Source organism: Pseudorasbora parva, chromosome 9 (genome assembly GCF_024679245.1).
Source record: "Pseudorasbora parva isolate DD20220531a chromosome 9, ASM2467924v1, whole genome shotgun sequence".
Taxonomy (NCBI): domain Eukaryota; kingdom Metazoa; phylum Chordata; class Actinopteri; order Cypriniformes; family Gobionidae; genus Pseudorasbora; species Pseudorasbora parva.
In genome coordinates this window covers 49,370,401-49,387,903 of record NC_090180.1, presented here as the reverse complement: position 1 = coordinate 49,387,903, position 17,503 = coordinate 49,370,401, and the positions used below count along the sequence as shown (strand labels likewise).

At 42.5% G+C, this 17,503-nt stretch overlaps 1 protein-coding gene across 2 annotated transcripts; it reads left to right on the top strand.

The window, feature by feature from the left end:
* Nucleotides 1–5,772: 5,772 nt before the first annotated feature.
* prkab2 (protein kinase, AMP-activated, beta 2 non-catalytic subunit) lies at nt 5,773–17,455 on the top strand. Of its 2 annotated transcripts, none has more exons than XM_067452939.1 (8): nt 5,773–5,886; nt 7,812–7,986; nt 12,226–12,383; nt 12,492–12,585; nt 13,634–13,748; nt 13,858–13,991; nt 15,987–16,055; nt 16,124–17,455. In XM_067452939.1, the coding sequence occupies exons 2-8, from the start codon at nt 7,834–7,836 to the stop codon at nt 16,202–16,204; spliced, it is 804 nt and encodes a 267-aa protein (XP_067309040.1). In that variant the 5' UTR covers nt 5,773–5,886; nt 7,812–7,833; the 3' UTR covers nt 16,205–17,455. The 2 variants fall into 2 exon arrangements, with proteins under 2 accessions (XP_067309040.1, XP_067309041.1); XM_067452940.1 differs by having other exon boundaries at nt 5,780–5,886; nt 7,817–7,986.
* The last annotated feature ends 48 nt before the right edge of the window (nt 17,456–17,503 follow it).

Here is a 17,503-nt window from a genome sequence, read left to right as displayed (position 1 = left end):
ATTTTTTTTAGCTATTATTTAGCTATTATTACCTGACAAGCACTTACTGGGCAGAATGGCTCTATAAATGACTGACGAAATTGGAGGTTTTAATGTTGTGATTTTAATGTTGCATGTCTTGCAATGTGTTGTTCGTCTTTTGCCATCTTGCAAATAATTGTCGAAGCCAAAAGCGATGACCCTCGGCTGACATTTGATGTGATATCTAATCTAAGTATCCATGCTGTGCTTAAGATACGAGAGAACTTGACTGATGATAGTGTCGTGATCCAATGACAACACTGGGTCAGATTTATTTATTTTAAAAATAATTTATATTTAATATTCAAACTGAAAACATGATGTAATTAAAACTCAAGTCATTCAAGTCTAGTGACTCAAGTCAAGTCAAGTCCCAAGTCTTTAACTCAAGTCTAGTAACTCAAGTTGACTCGAATCCAAGTCACAAGTCCCCATGTTTGCTAGGTAGTGTACACTAGGAAGTGTGATCTAATGTACACTAGGTAGGAAAGTACTCTAGGTAGTGTACACTAGCAAGTGTACATTAGATAGGGAAGTACACTAGGTAGTGTACACTAGGAAGTGAAGTACACTAGGTAGCGTACAATAGAAAGTAATGTACACTAGGTAGGGAAGTACACTAGATAGTGTACACTAGGTAGGGAAGTACTCTAGGTAGTGTACACTAGAAAAGGAAGTACACTTGGTAGTGTGCACTAGGTAGTGTACTTCACTACCTGGTGTACACTACCTAGTGTACTTCACTATCTAGTGTAATTCTCTATCTAGAGCCCTTCATTACCTAGTGTACTTAACTATCTAGAGGACTTCATTACCTAATGTACTTCACTACATAATGTAAACTACCTAGTGTAATTCACTATCTGGTGTACTTCACTATCCAGAGCACTTCATTTTCTAATATACTTCACTACCTAGTGTACATCGCTACCTAGTGTACTTCACTATCTAGAGAACTTCATTACCTAATGTACTTCACTACCTAGTGTAAACTATCTAGTGTAATTCACTATCTGGTGTACTTCACTATCTAGAGCACTTCATTTTCTAATTTACTTCACTACCTAGTGTACATCGCTACCTAGTGTACTTCACTACCTAGTGTACACTATCAAGTGTACTTCTCTCTCTAGAGCACTTCATTACCTAGTGTACTTAACTATCTAGAGGACTTCATTACCTAATGTACTTCACTACCTAGTGTAAACTACCTAGTGTAATTCACTATGAGGTGTACTTCACTATCCAGAGCACTTCATTTTCTAATATACTTCACTACCTAGTGTACTTCACTATCTAGAGGACTTCATTACCTAATGTACTTCACTACCTAGTGTAAACTACCTAGTGTAATTCACTATCTGGTGTACTTCACTATCTAGAGCACTTCATTTTCTAATATACTTCACTACCTAGTGTACATCGCTACCTAGTGTAATTCACTATCTAGAGAACTTCATTACCTAATGTACTTCACTACCTAGTGTAAACTACCTAGTGTAATTCACTATCTGGTGTACTTCACTATCTAGAGCACTTCATTTTCTAATATACTTCACTACCTAGTGTACATCGCTACCTAGTGTAATTCACTATCTAGAGGACTTCATTACCTAATGTACTTCACTACCTAGTGTAAACTACCTAGTGTAATTCACTATCTGGTGTACTTCAGTATCGATATAGTGCAAATTATTAGGATTGCGGCGTCTCGTGTGTACAGAGCGTGATTTACGAGTGCTTGTAGTAATAGTTGAGATTTGATAGCACATGGTGAATACAGATCAGAGAAAAGGCCGGATAGAAAACCGAACACAAATAATGAAAAGGAAAATAATACTCAAGTGCCTTGCCAGGGTCCTTGCTCGGGCGGAGTTGAAGTCTTTACACTCGTCGGTCTTCACACAATGAGGGCTTCACACTGCCACTTCTGCTGCCGCGGACTACCACGCTATTTACACTCACCCGAGTATCGTTATTGAAAGCAGCTGGGAACGCCCCCAACAAACGCTCACTCACGACATGGCAATGACCAAACAAATGCTAACTCCTCCACACACACACCGCGAGAATACACCAAAACTAATAATACACACCACTGCACTACACAGACAGACTTCACACAGAAACAATCAAATGAGAAAAGTTATAAACACTTACAGAGTAGTTGTCTATCAGTCAATCAATGCTTCACCTCTTCATTACCTAATGTACTTCACTATGCTATTAAAATGTTTAATGTTATCATAGCTATTAAAATCCAGTGTTCGGCACTTTGCGTACGTGAGTTTTTGTTGTAGATGTCTGTCTTAAAAAAAAAAAAAAATTGTTGTGTATTGTGCTAATTAATTGAGATTTCTTACAGCTCTTACAGGTTTTTGGCCTTGTCTGTTCCGTTGCTTCTATTGCTCTCCCCTTTTTTGTAAGTCGCTTTGGATAAAAACGTCTGCTAAATGATTAAATGTAAATGTAAATGTAAATGTAAATCTAGTGTACACTACCTAGTGTACTTCACTATCTAGAGGACTTCATTACCTAATGTACTTCACTATCTAGTGTACACTACCTAGTGTAATTCACTATAGCCCCTTTCCCACTGCGATTCCGGCAAATACACAGATAATGCGACCCGGCATTTGTTCCCGGGCCGCTAGATTTGGTCCATTCTCACTGCCAGCGAAATACCGTAATATGTGCGCTTTCACACACAACCCGTAACGGTCCCGGGTCGAGTTGACACGTGACATCCGGATGTGACGTATAACGGCGAGCGATCTCCGCTTCAGCGCGGATAGTAAGGAGCTCCGTGGTCTCGACTTGTGTCCAGTTTGCGTTCATTTCTGCTTGTTTAATTTTAGTTTCTTTTGTATACGAACACTCTCTGCGTTTAAAACACAGACGAGCTCTTCTGGCACTGCAGGGTTGTGTTATTGAAAAAACAAGCTCTAGGAGTCGCACGATAATTACGTACACGTTGCGGCATTAGTTTCGGCTTTTGTTCACACAGCGCTCGTCCCGGGTCGAATCCCGCAATATTACTAGGTCCCCGACCCGGGTCGAATTCGGTAATCAATCCAGGGACGTGGTTGCTTTCACACAGAAGGCGACCCGGCAATGTTCCGGGAAAATTGCGGGTCCGACGTGCAGTGTGAAAGGGGCTTATCTGGAGGACTTCATTTTCTAATTTACTTCACTACCTAGTGTACATCGCTACCTAGTGTACTTCACTATCTAGAGCACTTCATTTTCTAATTTACTTCACTACCTAGTGTACATCACTACCTAGTGTACTTCGGTATCTAGAGGACTTCATTACCTAATGTACTTCACTATCTAGTGTACACTACCTAGTGTAATTCACTATCTGGTGTACTTCACTATCTAGAGCACTTCATTTTCTAATGTACTTCACTATCTAGTGTACTTCACTATCTAGAGGACTTCATTACATAATGTACTTCACTATCTAGTGTACACTACCTAGTGTAATTCACTATCTGGTGTACTTATCTATCTAGAGAACTTTATCTAATTTACTTCACTGCCTAGTGTACTTCGCTATCTAGAGCACTTCACCATCTAGTGTGCTCTATATAGTGTGCACCACCTAGGGTGAAGATAGCTCTGTCTGGAGCTCAAGTCAAATTTTTCTCTTTTATCTTTTGTACACAATAATAACCTTTTACATTGCAATCATTTTATTTTTAATATTTGGTGTATGTGTGCATGTGTGTATGCATATGCGTGTGTCTGTATCTGTGTGTGTGTGTGTGTGTGTGTGTGTGTGTGTGTGTGTGTGTGTGTGTGTGTGTGTGTGTGTGTGTGTGTGTGTGCGTGTTAGCGTTTGAAGGACTCACATTTTTTTAAAGTCAACATTTCTGTGGTGAAAGTCGAGTCGACAAGTCGCTGATGACATCATTAATGAACAAATAAGCCTGAGCCTCGAGCTGAGACGCGAGCTCAAGACAGTTATAGCACATGACACAGCGCTGCACATAACAGCTATAGCACATGACACAGCGCTGCACATAACAGCTATGGCACATGACACAGTGCTGTCCATAACAGCTATAGCACATGACACAGTGCTGTCCGTAACAGCTATAGCACATGACACAGCGCTGTCCATAACAGCTATAGCACATGACACAGCGCTGTCCATAACAACTATAGCACATGACACAGCGCTGTCCATAACAGCTATAGCACATGACACAGCGCTGTCCATAACAGCTATAGCACATGACACAGCGCTGCCCATAACAGCTATAGCACATGACACAGCGCTGCCCATAACAGCTATAGCACATGACACAGCACTGCCCATAACAGCTATAGCACATGACACAACGCTGTCCATAACAGCTATAGCACATGACACAGCGCTGCCCATAACAGCTATAGCACATGACACAACGCTGTCCATAACAGCTATAGCACATGACACAGCACTGCCCATAACAGTTATAGCACATGACACAACGCTGTCCATAACAGCTATAGCACATGACACAGCGCTGCCCATAACAGCTATAGCACATGACACAGCACTGCCCATAACAGTTATAGCACATGACACAACGCTGTCCATAACAGCTATAGCACATGACACAGCGCTGCCCATAACAGCTATAGCACATGACACAGCACTGCCCATAACAGTTATAGCACATGACACAACGCTGTCCATAACAGCTATAGCACATGACACAACGCTGTCCATAACAGCTATAGCACATGACACAGCACTGCCCATAACAGTTATAGCACATGACACAGCGCTGTCCATAACAGTTATAGCACATGACACAGCACTGCCCATAACAGCTATAGCACATGACACAACACTGTCCATAACAGCTATAGCACATGACACAGCGCTGCCCATAACAGCTATAGCACATGACACAGCGCTGCCCATAACAGCTATAGCACATGACACAACGCTGTCCATAACAGCTATAGCACATGACACAGCGCTGTCCATAACAGTTATAGCACATGACACAGCACTGCCCATAACAGTTATAGCACATGACACAACGCTGTCCATAACAGCTATAGCACATGACACAGCGCTGCCCATAAGGTTATTAATCCTACATAACAGCCTCTGTATCAGTTCTGTTGTCTTATGGTCGTTATATTTCTCACAGATTTCTGCTCGTTCTGAATAAGATACGGATAAAGTAGCACAATAAAGATTTTCACATACATGAAAACCCCAAAATCTCAAAAAATTAGCATATTTCATCCGACCAATAAAAGAAAAGTGTTTTTAATACGAAAGTCCACCTGTAATGATGTTCAGTTCTGCACTCAGTTCTTGGTGTGAACTCCTGCAGGAATGGCTGCTCCAGTGCGGCGTGGCGTGTAAAATATGCTCATTTTTTGAGATTTTGTGTTTTCATGAGCAGTATGCCAAAATCATCAGATTTAAAACAATAAAGACCTGAAATATTTCAGTTGGTGTGCAATGAATCTAAAATATATGAACGTTTACTTTTTATCATTACATTATGGAAAATAATGAACTTTATTACAATATGCTAATTTTTTTTGAGAAAGACCTGTAGTTGAATATTTAGTGTGGGTCTTTTGTTACAGGAAAAAAAAAATTAAATTATTCATATTTGCCCAGTGAAAAAAAATATTTTTTTATTATCTTTTGTGCCACTGGTGAAAGTATGTATGTCTAAATGTCTATGTAATAATTTGTAAACGAATTGAATCTGAAGAACTTACGCGTTTCGTAATCCAGGCGTGTTTTTGGACCCCTCGGCTCGCCGTAGCTGTCAGGCTGCAGGATGTTGTTAAAGTTCAGCCGTTCGCAGTGGGAATAATATTTGTTGTTATCCGTCTACGGTACTGATCGCGCTATTTTTTTACTTTACTTAACAGCAAACGCTTTAACAGTTCACAGGGTATTAGTGTGTTCTGATTCAGGCACTGTCGATCCGACGGAACTATAAAGCTCATGCTAACAGCTAACACTGATTTTACATATGCTAAATATAACCTAGCGTACTCCTAACCGCGTTCATCTGCGTGTCTAATGGCGTTTACTGGGATTGTTTCTAGTGTTGGGACGTTCAGTTACATCGTATGTGTTTCTGTGTCGAGTCTCTGACTTTGAGTCAGCTCAATATTGAAAAGAGACTAAACTATCAGAATCTAAAGTTAATGAGAAATAAGAAATGACTGTTAATAAAAGTGGATATTATATGTGTTCACAGAGGCCTCTAAATCTGCTGGAGGATGTGAACGCATAAGTGTGTGTGTGTGTGTGTGTGTGATGGGTAGGTTTAGGGGCAGTGTGTGTGTGTGTGTGTGTGTGTGTGTGATGGGTTAGGGGCAGTGTGTGTGTGTGTGTGTGTGATGGGTAGGTTTAGGGGCAGTGTGTGTGTGTGTGTGTGTGTGTGTGTGATGGGTTAGGGGCAGTGTGTGTGTGTGTGTGTGATGGGTAGGTTTAGGGGCAGTGTGTGTGTGTGTGTGTGTGTGTGTGTGTGATGGGTTAGGGGCAGTGTGTGTGTGTGTGTGATGGGTAGGTTTAGGGGCAGTGTGTGTGTGTGATGGGTAGGTTTAGGGGCAGTGTGTGTGTGTGATGGGTAGGTTTAGGGGCAGTGTGTGTTTGTGTGATGGGTAGGTTTAGGGGCAGTGTGTGTGTGTGCGTGTGATGGGTAGGTTTAGGGGCAGTGTGTGTGTGTGTGTGTGTGTGTGTGTGTGTGATGGGTTAGGGGCAGTGTGTGTGTGTGTGTGATGGGTAGGTTTAGGGGCAGTGTGTGTGTGTGATGGGTAGGTTTAGGGGCAGTGTGTGTGTGTGATGGGTAGGTTTAGGGGCAGTGTGTGTGTGTGATGGGTAGGTTTAGGGGCAGTGTGTGTTTGTGTGATGGGTAGGTTTAGGGGCAGTGTGTGTGTGTGATGGGTAGGTTTAGGGGCAGTGTGTGTGTGTGATGGGTAGGTTTAGGGGCAGTGTGTGTGTGTGCGTGTGATGGGTAGGTTTAGGGGCAGTGTGTGTGTGTGTGATGGGTTAGGGGCAGTGTGTGTGTGTGTGATGGGTTAGGGGCAGTGTGTGTGTGTGATGGGTAGGTTTAGGGGCAGTGTGTGTTTGTGTGATGGGTAGGTTTAGGGGCAGTGTGTGTGCGTGTGATGGGTAGGTTTAGGGGCAGTGTGTGTGTGTGCGTGTGATGGGTAGGTTTAGGGGCAGTGTGTGTGTGTGCGTGTGATGGGTAGGTTTAGGGGCAGTGTGTGTGTGCGTGTGATGGGTAGGTTTAGGGGCAGTGTGTGTGTGCGTGTGATGGGTAGGTTTAGGGGCAGTGTGTGTGTGTGTGTGTGATGGGTAGGTTTAGGGGCAGTGTGTGTGTGTGTGATGGGTAGGTTTAGGGGCAGTGTGTGTGTGTGTGATGGGTAGGTTTAGGGGCAGTGTGTGTGTGTGTGTGTGTGCGTGTGATGGGTAGGTTTAGGGGCAGTGTGTGTGTGTGTGTGCGTGTGATGGGTAGGTTTAGGGGCAGTGTGTGTGTGTGTGTGATGGGTTAGGGGCAGTGTGTGTGTGTGATGGGTAGGTTTATGGGCAGTGTGTGTGTGTGTGATGGGTAGGTTTATGGGCAGTGTGTTGGGTAGTTTTAGGGGTAGGGGGATAGAAAATACAGTTTGTACGGTATAAAAACCATTACGCCTAAAGAATGATTTTAACATTTCGTGTGTGTGTGCTGTGTGTGATAAAGTTTGCAGTGCCATCATCAGTCGGATGTTCTCACCTCAGTTCCTTAAGTTGTTTTGTCTGTCTGTAGTGAAGGCTGACCGCAGAGCATCATGGGAAACACCAGTGACCGCGTGTCAGCTGAGCGGCATGGGCCGAAGGGTCAGAGGTCAGACAGTGGAGGCCATAAAGACCTGGAGCCCGGAAAAATGATGGACAGCACCGACGACCCCAATATCTTCAACACACACGGGCCAGAATATAAAGTATGCAAGAGCAAGCATTTAATAAACACTAAGCCGAAGTATCGGCAGGAAGTCATATCCGTTTGATGAGTTTGCTGTGTGTATTTGTGCTCATTACCATCAGATTATACTGAGCGTTAAATGTAAAGTTTAAACAAAATTTCTTAATGACCTCGGCTGTCGAGCACCGAATCACAGGCCACAGATCGTCTCGAAGCCGCTTTACTGCAGATCTAGAATAGCTTCAGGCATGGTTAATTTACGTTATCAATAGTTATTAATTTAGTTTGTTTATTATATCGTCCAGCTCAGTTCAGTTGTCACGCAATATTTAGTGTTGCTGACTAACCCTAACCCAGAGGCGAGAACCCAAAGTTAGCTCATGTGTTATGCCAGGCTCCGGGTGAGAAGGACTTCAGCCCAGATTTAGATGATATGGTAAAGTTAGCTCATGTGTTCTGCCAGGCTCCGGGTGAGAAGGACTTCAGCCCAGATTTAGATGATATGGTAAAGTTAGCTCATGTGTTCTGCCAGGCTCCGGGTGAGAAGGACTTCAGCCCAGATTTAGATGATATGGTGAAGTTAGCTCATGTGCTCTGCCAGGCTCCGGCTGAGAAGGACTTCAGCCCAGATTTAGATGATATGGTGAAGTTAGCTCATGTGTTCTGCCAGGCTCCGGCTGAGAAGGACTTCAGCCCAGATTTAGATGATATGGTGAAGTTAGCTCATGTGTTCTGCCAGGCTCCGGCAGAGAAGGACTTCAGCCCAGATTTAGATGATATGGTAAAGTTAGCTCATGTGTTCTGCCAGGCTCCGGCAGAGAAGGACTTCAGCCCAGATTTAGATGATATGGTAAAGTTAGCTCATGTGATCTGCCAGGCTCCGGCAGAGAAGGACTTCAGCCCAGATTTAGATGATATGGTAAAGTTAGCTCATGTGTTCTGCCAGGCTCCGGCAGAGAAGGACTTCAGCCCAGATTTAGATGATATGGTAAAGTTAGCTCATGTGCTCTGCCAGGCTCCGGCTGAGAAGGACTTCAGCCCAGATTTAGATGATATGGTGAAGTTAGCTCATGTGTTCTGCCAGGCTCCGGCTGAGAAGGACTTCAGCCCAGATTTAGATGATATGGTAAAGTTAGCTCATGTGCTCTGTCAGGCTCCGGCTGAGAAGGACTTCAGCCCAGATTTAGATGATATGGTAAAGTAAGCTCATGTGTTCTGCCAGGCTCCGGCTGAGAAGGACTTCGGCCCAGATTTAGATGATATGGTAAAGTTAGCTCATGTGTTCTGCCAGGCTCCGGCAGAGAAGGACTTCGGCCCAGATTTAGATGATATGGTAAAGTTAGCTCATGTGTTCTGTCAGGCTCCGGCTGAGAAGGACTTCAGCCCAGATTTAGATGATATGGTAAAGTAAGCTCATGTGTTCTGCCAGGCTCCGGCTGAGAAGGACTTCAGCCCAGATTTAGATGATATGGTGAAGTTAGCTCATGTGTTCTGCCAGGCTCCGGCAGAGAAGGACTTCGGCCCAGATTTAGATGATATGGTAAAGTTAGCTCATGTGTTCTGTCAGGCTCCGGCTGAGAAGGACTTCAGCCCAGATTTAGATGATATGGTAAAGTTAGCTCATGTGTTCTGCCAGGCTCCGGGTGAGAAGGACTTCAGCCCAGATTTAGATGATATGGTAAAGTTAGCTCATGTGTTCTGCCAGGCTCCGGCTGAGAAGGACTTCGGCCCAGATTTAGATGATATGGTGAAGTTAGCTCATGTGTTCTGCCAGGCTCCGGCTGAGAAGGACTTCGGCCCAGATTTAGATGATATGGTGAAGTTAGCTCATGTGTTCTGCCAGGCTCCGGCTGAGAAGGACTTCAGCCCAGATTTAGATGATATGGTAAAGTTAGCTCATGTGCTCTGCCAGGCTCCGGGTGAGAAGGACTTCGGCCCAGATTTAGATGATATGGTAAAGTTAGCTCATGTGCTCTGCCAGGCTCCGGGTGAGAAGGACTTCGGCCCAGATTTAGATGATATGGTAAAGTTAGCTCATGTGTTCTGCCAGGCTCCGGCTGAGAAGGACTTCGGCCCAGATTTAGATGATATGGTGAAGTTAGCTCATGTGTTCTGCCAGGCTCCGGCTGAGAAGGACTTCAGCCCAGATTTAGATGATATGGTAAAGTTAGCTCATGTGTTCTGCCAGGCTCCGGCTGAGAAGGACTTCAGCCCAGATTTAGATGATATGGTAAAGTTAGCTCATGTGTTCTGCCAGGCTCCGGCTGAGAAGGACTTCAGCCCAGATTTAGATGATATGGTAAAGTTAGCTCATGTGTTCTGCCAGGCTCCGGTTGAGAAGGACTTCGGCCCAGATTTAGATGATATGGTAAAGTTAGCTCATGTGTTCTGCCAGGCTCCGGGTGAGAAGGACTTCAGCCCAGATTTAGATGATATGGTGAAGTTAGCTCATGTGTTCTGCCAGGCTCCGGCTGAGAAGGACTTCGGCCCAGATTTAGATGATATGGTAAAGTTAGCTCATGTGTTCTGTCAGGCTCCGGGTGAGAAGGACTTCGGCCCAGATTTAGATGATATGGTAAAGTTAGCTCATGTGTTCTGCCAGGCTCCGGGTGAGAAGGACTTCGGCCCAGATTTAGATGATATGGTAAAGTTAGCTCATGTGTTCTGCCAGGCTCCGGGTGAGAAGGACTTCAGCCCAGATTTAGATGATATGGTAAAGTTAGCTCATGTGTTCTGTCAGGCTCCGGGTGAGAAGGACTTCGGCCCAGATTTAGATGATATGGTAAAGTTAGCTCATGTGTTCTGCCAGGCTCCGGGTGAGAAGGACTTCAGCCCAGATTTAGATGATATGGTGAAGTTAGCTCATGTGTTCTGCCAGGCTCCGGGTGAGAAGGACTTCAGCCCAGATTTAGATGATATGGTAAAGTTAGCTCATGTGTTCTGCCAGGCTCCGGCTGAGAAGGACTTCGGCCCAGATTTAGATGATATGGTAAAGTTAGCTCATGTGTTCTGTCAGGCTCCGGCTGAGAAGGACTTCGGCCCAGATTTAGATGATATGGTAAAGTTAGCTCATGTGTTCTGTCAGGCTCCGGCTGAGAAGGACTTCAGCCCAGATTTAGATGATATGGTGAAGTTAGCTCATGTGCTCTGCCAGGCTCCGGCTGAGAAGGACTTCGGCCCAGATTTAGATGATATGGTGAAGTTAGCTCATGTGTTCTGCCAGGCTCCGGCTGAGAAGGACTTCGGCCCAGATTTAGATGATATGGTGAAGTTAGCTCATGTGTTCTGTCAGGCTCCGGCAGAGAAGGACTTCAGCCCAGATTTAGATGATATGGTAAAGTTAGCTCATGTGTTCTGCCAGGCTCCGGCTGAGAAGGACTTCGGCCCAGATTTAGATGATATGGTAAAGTTAGCTCATGTGTTCTGCCAGGCTCCGGGTGAGAAGGACTTCGGCCCAGATTTAGATGATATGGTAAAGTTAGCTCATGTGTTCTGCCAGGCTCCGGCTGAGAAGGACTTCGGCCCAGATTTAGATGATATGGTAAAGTTAGCTCATGTGTTCTGCCAGGCTCCGGCTGAGAAGGACTTCGGCCCAGATTTAGATGATATGGTGAAGTTAGCTCATGTGTTCTGCCAGGCTCCGGCTGTGAAGGACTTCAGCCCAGATTTAGATGATATGGTAAAGTTAGCTCATGTGTTCTGCCAGGCTCCGGCTGAGAAGGACTTCGGCCCAGATTTAGATGATATGGTAAAGTTAGCTCATGTGTTCTGCCAGGCTCCGGGTGAGAAGGACTTCGGCCCAGATTTAGATGATATGGTAAAGTTAGCTCATGTGCTCTGCCAGGCTCCGGGTGAGAAGGACTTCGGCCCAGATTTAGATGATATGGTAAAGTTAGCTCATGTGTTCTGCCAGGCTCCGGCTGTGAAGGACTTCAGCCCAGATTTAGATGATATGGTAAAGTTAGCTCATGTGCTCTGCCAGGCTCCGGGTGAGAAGGACTTCGGCCCAGATTTAGATGATATGGTAAAGTTAGCTCATGTGCTCTGCCAGGCTCCGGCTGAGAAGGACTTCGGCCCAGATTTAGATGATATGGTAAAGTTAGCTCATGTGTTCTGCCAGGCTCCGGCTGTGAAGGACTTCAGCCCAGATTTAGATGATATGGTAAAGTTAGCTCATGTGTTCTGCCAGGCTCCGGGTGAGAAGGACTTCAGCCCAGATTTAGATGATATGGTAAAGTTAGCTCATGTGCTCTGCCAGGCTCCGGGTGAGAAGGACTTCGGCCCAGATTTAGATGATATGGTAAAGCCGGGATCTCAGGCTCGACCCACTGTGATCCGCTGGGCTGGAGGAGGACGAGAGGTTTATATCACCGGATCCTTCAACAACTGGAGCAGCAAGATCCCGCTCAACAAAAGGTATCCGGACACCCGCCGTCATCAACAGAAAGAGGAGCACATTATTATTTCAGCCATGTTTCATGCATGTGTTCGTGATTTCTCTTTGTCTCTTGTTTTCTTTTGTAGCCATAATGATTTTGTAGCAATCTTGGACCTGCCTGAGGGTGAACATCAGTACAAGTTCTTTGTGGATGGCCAGTGGCTTCATGACCCGTCTGAGGTGAATATATCTACATCAGGGCCTGCATTTAAACTGTCACATGACTTATGAACATAGCTTCCTATTGTAGACATCCCCATGATACAAACAAATGCAGAACTGATGACCGTTCTGGAGGTTAAAGGTGTAAAATCACAGGACAGCGGACACATCATGCTGTGTCGAGTCTAATCATCATACGGACAAACGTTCAGTGAACAAACACATTCAGGTTTGGCATTAGAAAACAACAGCGCAGAGAGAAGGAGATGAGTTTCTGAAACAAAAGAAGACGTTTAGCACAATGTTCACGCTTCTCTTGTGCGCTGTGATCGAGGCCGGACTCACCGTTGTCCGTTTACATGTTTGATTTGTTCAGCTAGGCCAGTGCGAGTGAGGGAAATTAACAGGCCTCCGCTGAGGCCCAAACTAGTGACCTGAGTGCTTGAAAACAAATTCAGATACACTAAAACATGTCTTTCTGCGCTCACGGCCAAGGAGAATAGTTTGAAAAGGCTTTTGTGCCCGACCGTGAGACTGAGCGGAGCGCGGTAAATGAAGTATATCCAGGCCTTAATGTCCTACGACAGTGAGCTTCATAATCAAATATTTCTCTTTATTTCACATAGAGAAACACGTGTTGAAGCACATCTGCTCCATATCATCACATGGCTACTTTAAACCGCTTCATTAAGGCTTTTAGCCCTAAAGAGCACACATTTATTATTTGCTGTGTAAATCCACACACGCCATGTCTAATCAGCCTATGCGTAACTTTACCTGTGACTTCCTTATATTGGTAACAGTAGCCGTATGTTGTGTCTGTATTCAGACTGAATTTGTTACAATTTTAGCATCTGACATACGAGGACACTGATATGTTAATGCGTTTTAAATGTAACGTTTACCTCTTAACTAGACTAGGCATGTCGCATGTTAATTATCATAGGTCGGCTCAAGCGTAAACTAACCCTCAGTCCTGCCCTCGTGATCGTCGTGCGCCGCAGATGAGAGAGCCTCAGGTTTGGAGTGAGGATGGCGAACCCATTTCTGTGTGTTTTCTCTTCAGCCGGTGGTCACCAGTCAGATGGGCACCATTAACAACCTGATCCATGTGAAGAAGTCTGATTTCGAGGTGTTTGACGCGCTGCAGGTGGACTCGCTCGAGTGCTCCGATACGTCAGGTAAGAAGGATCACAAATGCACATGTGGATGGGCTTGTGTTAGAAAAGCTGATTTAACAGAAGATCCAGCTCAGGGTCATTTGTGAATGTGTTGGTTCTGTGTGTGTAGATCTGTCCAGCTCTCCACCTGGGCCGTATGGACAGGAAGTGTACATGTTCAAGCCTGAGGAGCGCTTCAAAGCCCCGCCCATCCTGCCGCCACATCTGCTACAAGTCATACTCAACAAAGACACCAACATATCAGTGAGAATCATTACATTTTATTTTATTTAAAGGGGTGATGTATTGAGACATCAGCTTTCCCTTGAGCCTTTGATATATAAAAGGTCATGGTAATATAAGAATATTGCAATGGCAAAATAATGAACTCCGTCGCTTTACTGAATAAGAAGGTTTATTTCTTGCAAGAAAGAGCCACAGTCAACACAGTCATCAGAGCCAGCCTCGAGTGTGAACTGAAGACAGAACTCACAATCTCATACACCCCCAATGTCAATCAATCCCTCTCAGGAGTTTTCCACACATGGCAAGAGTGTTAAACGGCACAGAAGTGTCACATATTAGCTCCTGTATGAATACAAACACACTCTAATCATATTTGTGTTTAATGTTGTTATCATGTTTAATGTTTTTATCATGTTTAATGTGTTTATCATGTTTAATGTGTTTATGGTGTTTAATGTGTTTATCATGTTTAATGTGTTTATGGTGTTTAATGTGTGTATCATGTTTAATGTGTTTATGGTGTTTAATGTGTTTATGGTGTTTAATGTGTTTATGGTGTTTAATGTGTGTATCATGTTTAATGTGTTTATCATGTTTATGGTGTTTAATGTGTTTATCATGTTTATGGTGTTTAATGTGTTTATCATGTTTATGGTGTTTAATGAGTTTATCATGTTTAATGTGTTTATGGTGTTTAATGTGTTTATCATGTTTAATGTGTTTATCATGTTTAATGTGTTTATCATGTTTATGGTGTTTAATGTGTTTATCATGTTTATGGTGTTTAATGAGTTTATCATGTTTAATGTGTTTATGGTGTTTAATGTGTTTATCATGTTTAATGTGTTTATGGTGTTTAATGTGTTTATCATGTTTAATGAGTTTATCATGTTTAATGTGTTTATGGTGTTTAATGTGTTTATCATGTTTAATGTGTTTATGGTGTTTAATGTGTTTATCATGTTTAATGAGTTTATCATGTTTAATGTGTTTATGGTGTTTAATGTGTTTATGGTGTTTAATGTGTTTATGGTGTTTAATGTGTTTATGGTGTTTAATGTGTTTATGGTGTTTAATGTGTTTATGGTGTTTAATGTGTTTATGGTGTTTAATGTGTTTATCATGTTTAATGAGTTTATCATGTTTAATGTGTTTATGGTGTTTAATGTGTTTATGGTGTTTAATGTGTTTATCATGTTTATGGTGTTTAATGTGTTTATCATGTTTAATGTGTTTATGGTGTTTAATGTGTTTATGGTGTTTAATGTGTTTATCATGTTTATGGTGTTTAATGTGTTTATCATGTTTATGGTGTTTAATGTGTTTATCATGTTTATGGTGTTTAATGTGTTTATCATGTTTATGGTGTTTAATGTGTTTATCATGTTTAATGAGTTTATCATGTTTAATGTGTTTATGGTGTTTAATGTGTTTATGGTGTTTAATGTGTTTATCATGTTTATGGTGTTTAATGTGTTTATGGTGTTTAATGTGTTTATCATGTTTAATGTGTTTATGGTGTTTAATGTGTTTATGGTGTTTAATGTGTTTATGGTGTTTAATGTGTTTATGGTGTTTAATGTGTTTATGGTGTTTAATGTGTTTATCATGTTTAATGAGTTTATCATGTTTAATGTGTTTATGGTGTTTAATGTGTTTATGGTGTTTAATGTGTTTATCATGTTTATGGTGTTTAATGTGTTTATCATGTTTATGGTGTTTAATGTGTTTATCATGTTTATGGTGTTTAATGTGTTTATCATGTTTATGGTGTTTAATGAGTTTATCATGTTTAATGTGTTTATGGTGTTTAATGTGTTTATCATGTTTAATGTGTTTATGGTGTTTAATGTGTTTATCATGTTTAATGTGTTTATCATGTTTATGGTGTTTAATGTGTTTATCATGTTTAATGTGTTTATGGTGTTTAATGTGTTTATCATGTTTAATGAGTTTATCATGTTTAATGTGTTTATGGTGTTTAATGTGTTTATCATGTTTAATGTGTTTCAGTGTGATCCTGCCCTGCTGCCGGAGCCCAATCACGTGATGCTGAACCATCTGTATGCGCTCTCCATAAAGGTACATCACACACCTGCTATTAAACACACTACATGTGATGCTAAACTGATGGATTTCTCCTGTCTCAGGATGGTGTGATGGTTCTCAGTGCTACTCACCGTTATAAGAAGAAATACGTGACGTCTCTTCTGTACAAGCCCATTCAATGAGGCTCATCCTCTGCAGTCGCAACACTGCAGGCCAGATTGCACTATTAACCCGCGTTTCGCACGTTGGATCTGTGAGCTTGAGACTTCAACAGAGTGTGTGTGTGTGTGTGTGAGTGAGAGAGAGAGAGAGCATGAGTGTCTTATATCTCCTGTCCTCAAACATTCAGCACAAGGACATCTGAACTTCTGGTGTGTCGTCTTAGCTGCAGCATTTTGCGATCGCAATCTCGAGGGCCAGATTTTGATGCCCAAAGCGCTTTATGAAGTTCTGTCAAACAGGATCCATACATTAGAAAACTGCAAAACACAACAGGGAGTTTACAAGTTTTGAGTTTTAACACAGATGAACATTTGAATGTAATGTTTCATTCTAAGCTTTTATAGTCATAATTCATTTTATCAACCGAGGGAAAGACACCCGTGTCTGCTTTCAGTTTCAGTGGCGTTTAGGATTTACTTTCACATCGTCACTGATGGTTACGTTAGGATTTCAACAAAAGAAAACTTTAGGACAGATGAAAATCATCAGCGAATGTCACAAGCTGTGTGTTTGTGTAGTTTTACTGCATGTGGTTTGAGTTTCACCTTGAGGCTGTGCAGACGAGCACTCGATCTGTGTTTCACTGGGACAGCTTTCTTTATTTAATCGAGCAGGAATGTATCTTTGCATCTGTTACAAATGTTATTTATATGATACACAGATACTATATTGGCCAAAAGTGTGTGGACACCAGTACCGGCTTCAGGTTTGTGTTTCAGGATCTGGAAGAGAAATGATCCTCCATCTCCTGCTACGACACAGATCTCTAGCACGGTCTTATACGAGCAGCTTTAAAGGGAGTGGGCGTCCACATTCGTCTGGCCATATGATGCACGTTTGTCTTTAAACATTTGTAGTGTGAAAAGGTTGGCTTGTTGTTTTTATCATTTCTGGCCATCATCAGTATAAAATGTTTAAACAGAAATGTGATTTGTGATCTTATCAGGATGTATTTCATGTTGATGAGGAATTGTTTTGCTGTGGCGTTGAAGATTCATTCACTCCAAAGATAATAACGCTGACTTTAGGTGTATGTGATATGCTCAAAATATGGTTTTCATGAGGAAAAGGCAGCACCGATGCTTTTACGGGATGTTGTTTTGAGGATAAATCCACTAACTTGAATTTTTGTTCTGAGTGATGTTGAGTTATGCATTATAGATGAAGCGTGTATTGCCTTCACAAAGAATAAAAAGAACCATTCTGGTTGAGTTTCTTTGTTTTCATTAACAATTTCAATTTATAGAACATTTGCAAGA

What these genes read in the sequence shown, in the direction of transcription:
- prkab2 (XM_067452939.1), top strand. Translation starts at nt 7,834, where the DNA reads ATGGGAAACACCAGTGACCGCGTGTCAGCTGAGCGGCATGGGCCGAAG. An exon ending in CACACGGGCCAGAATATAAA is followed by an intron (nt 7,987 to 12,225) that starts GTATGCAAGAGC and finishes GTGCTCTGCCAG; the next exon opens with GCTCCGGGTGAGAAGGACTT. An exon ending in AAGATCCCGCTCAACAAAAG is followed by an intron (nt 12,384 to 12,491) that starts GTATCCGGACAC and finishes TTTCTTTTGTAG; the next exon opens with CCATAATGATTTTGTAGCAA.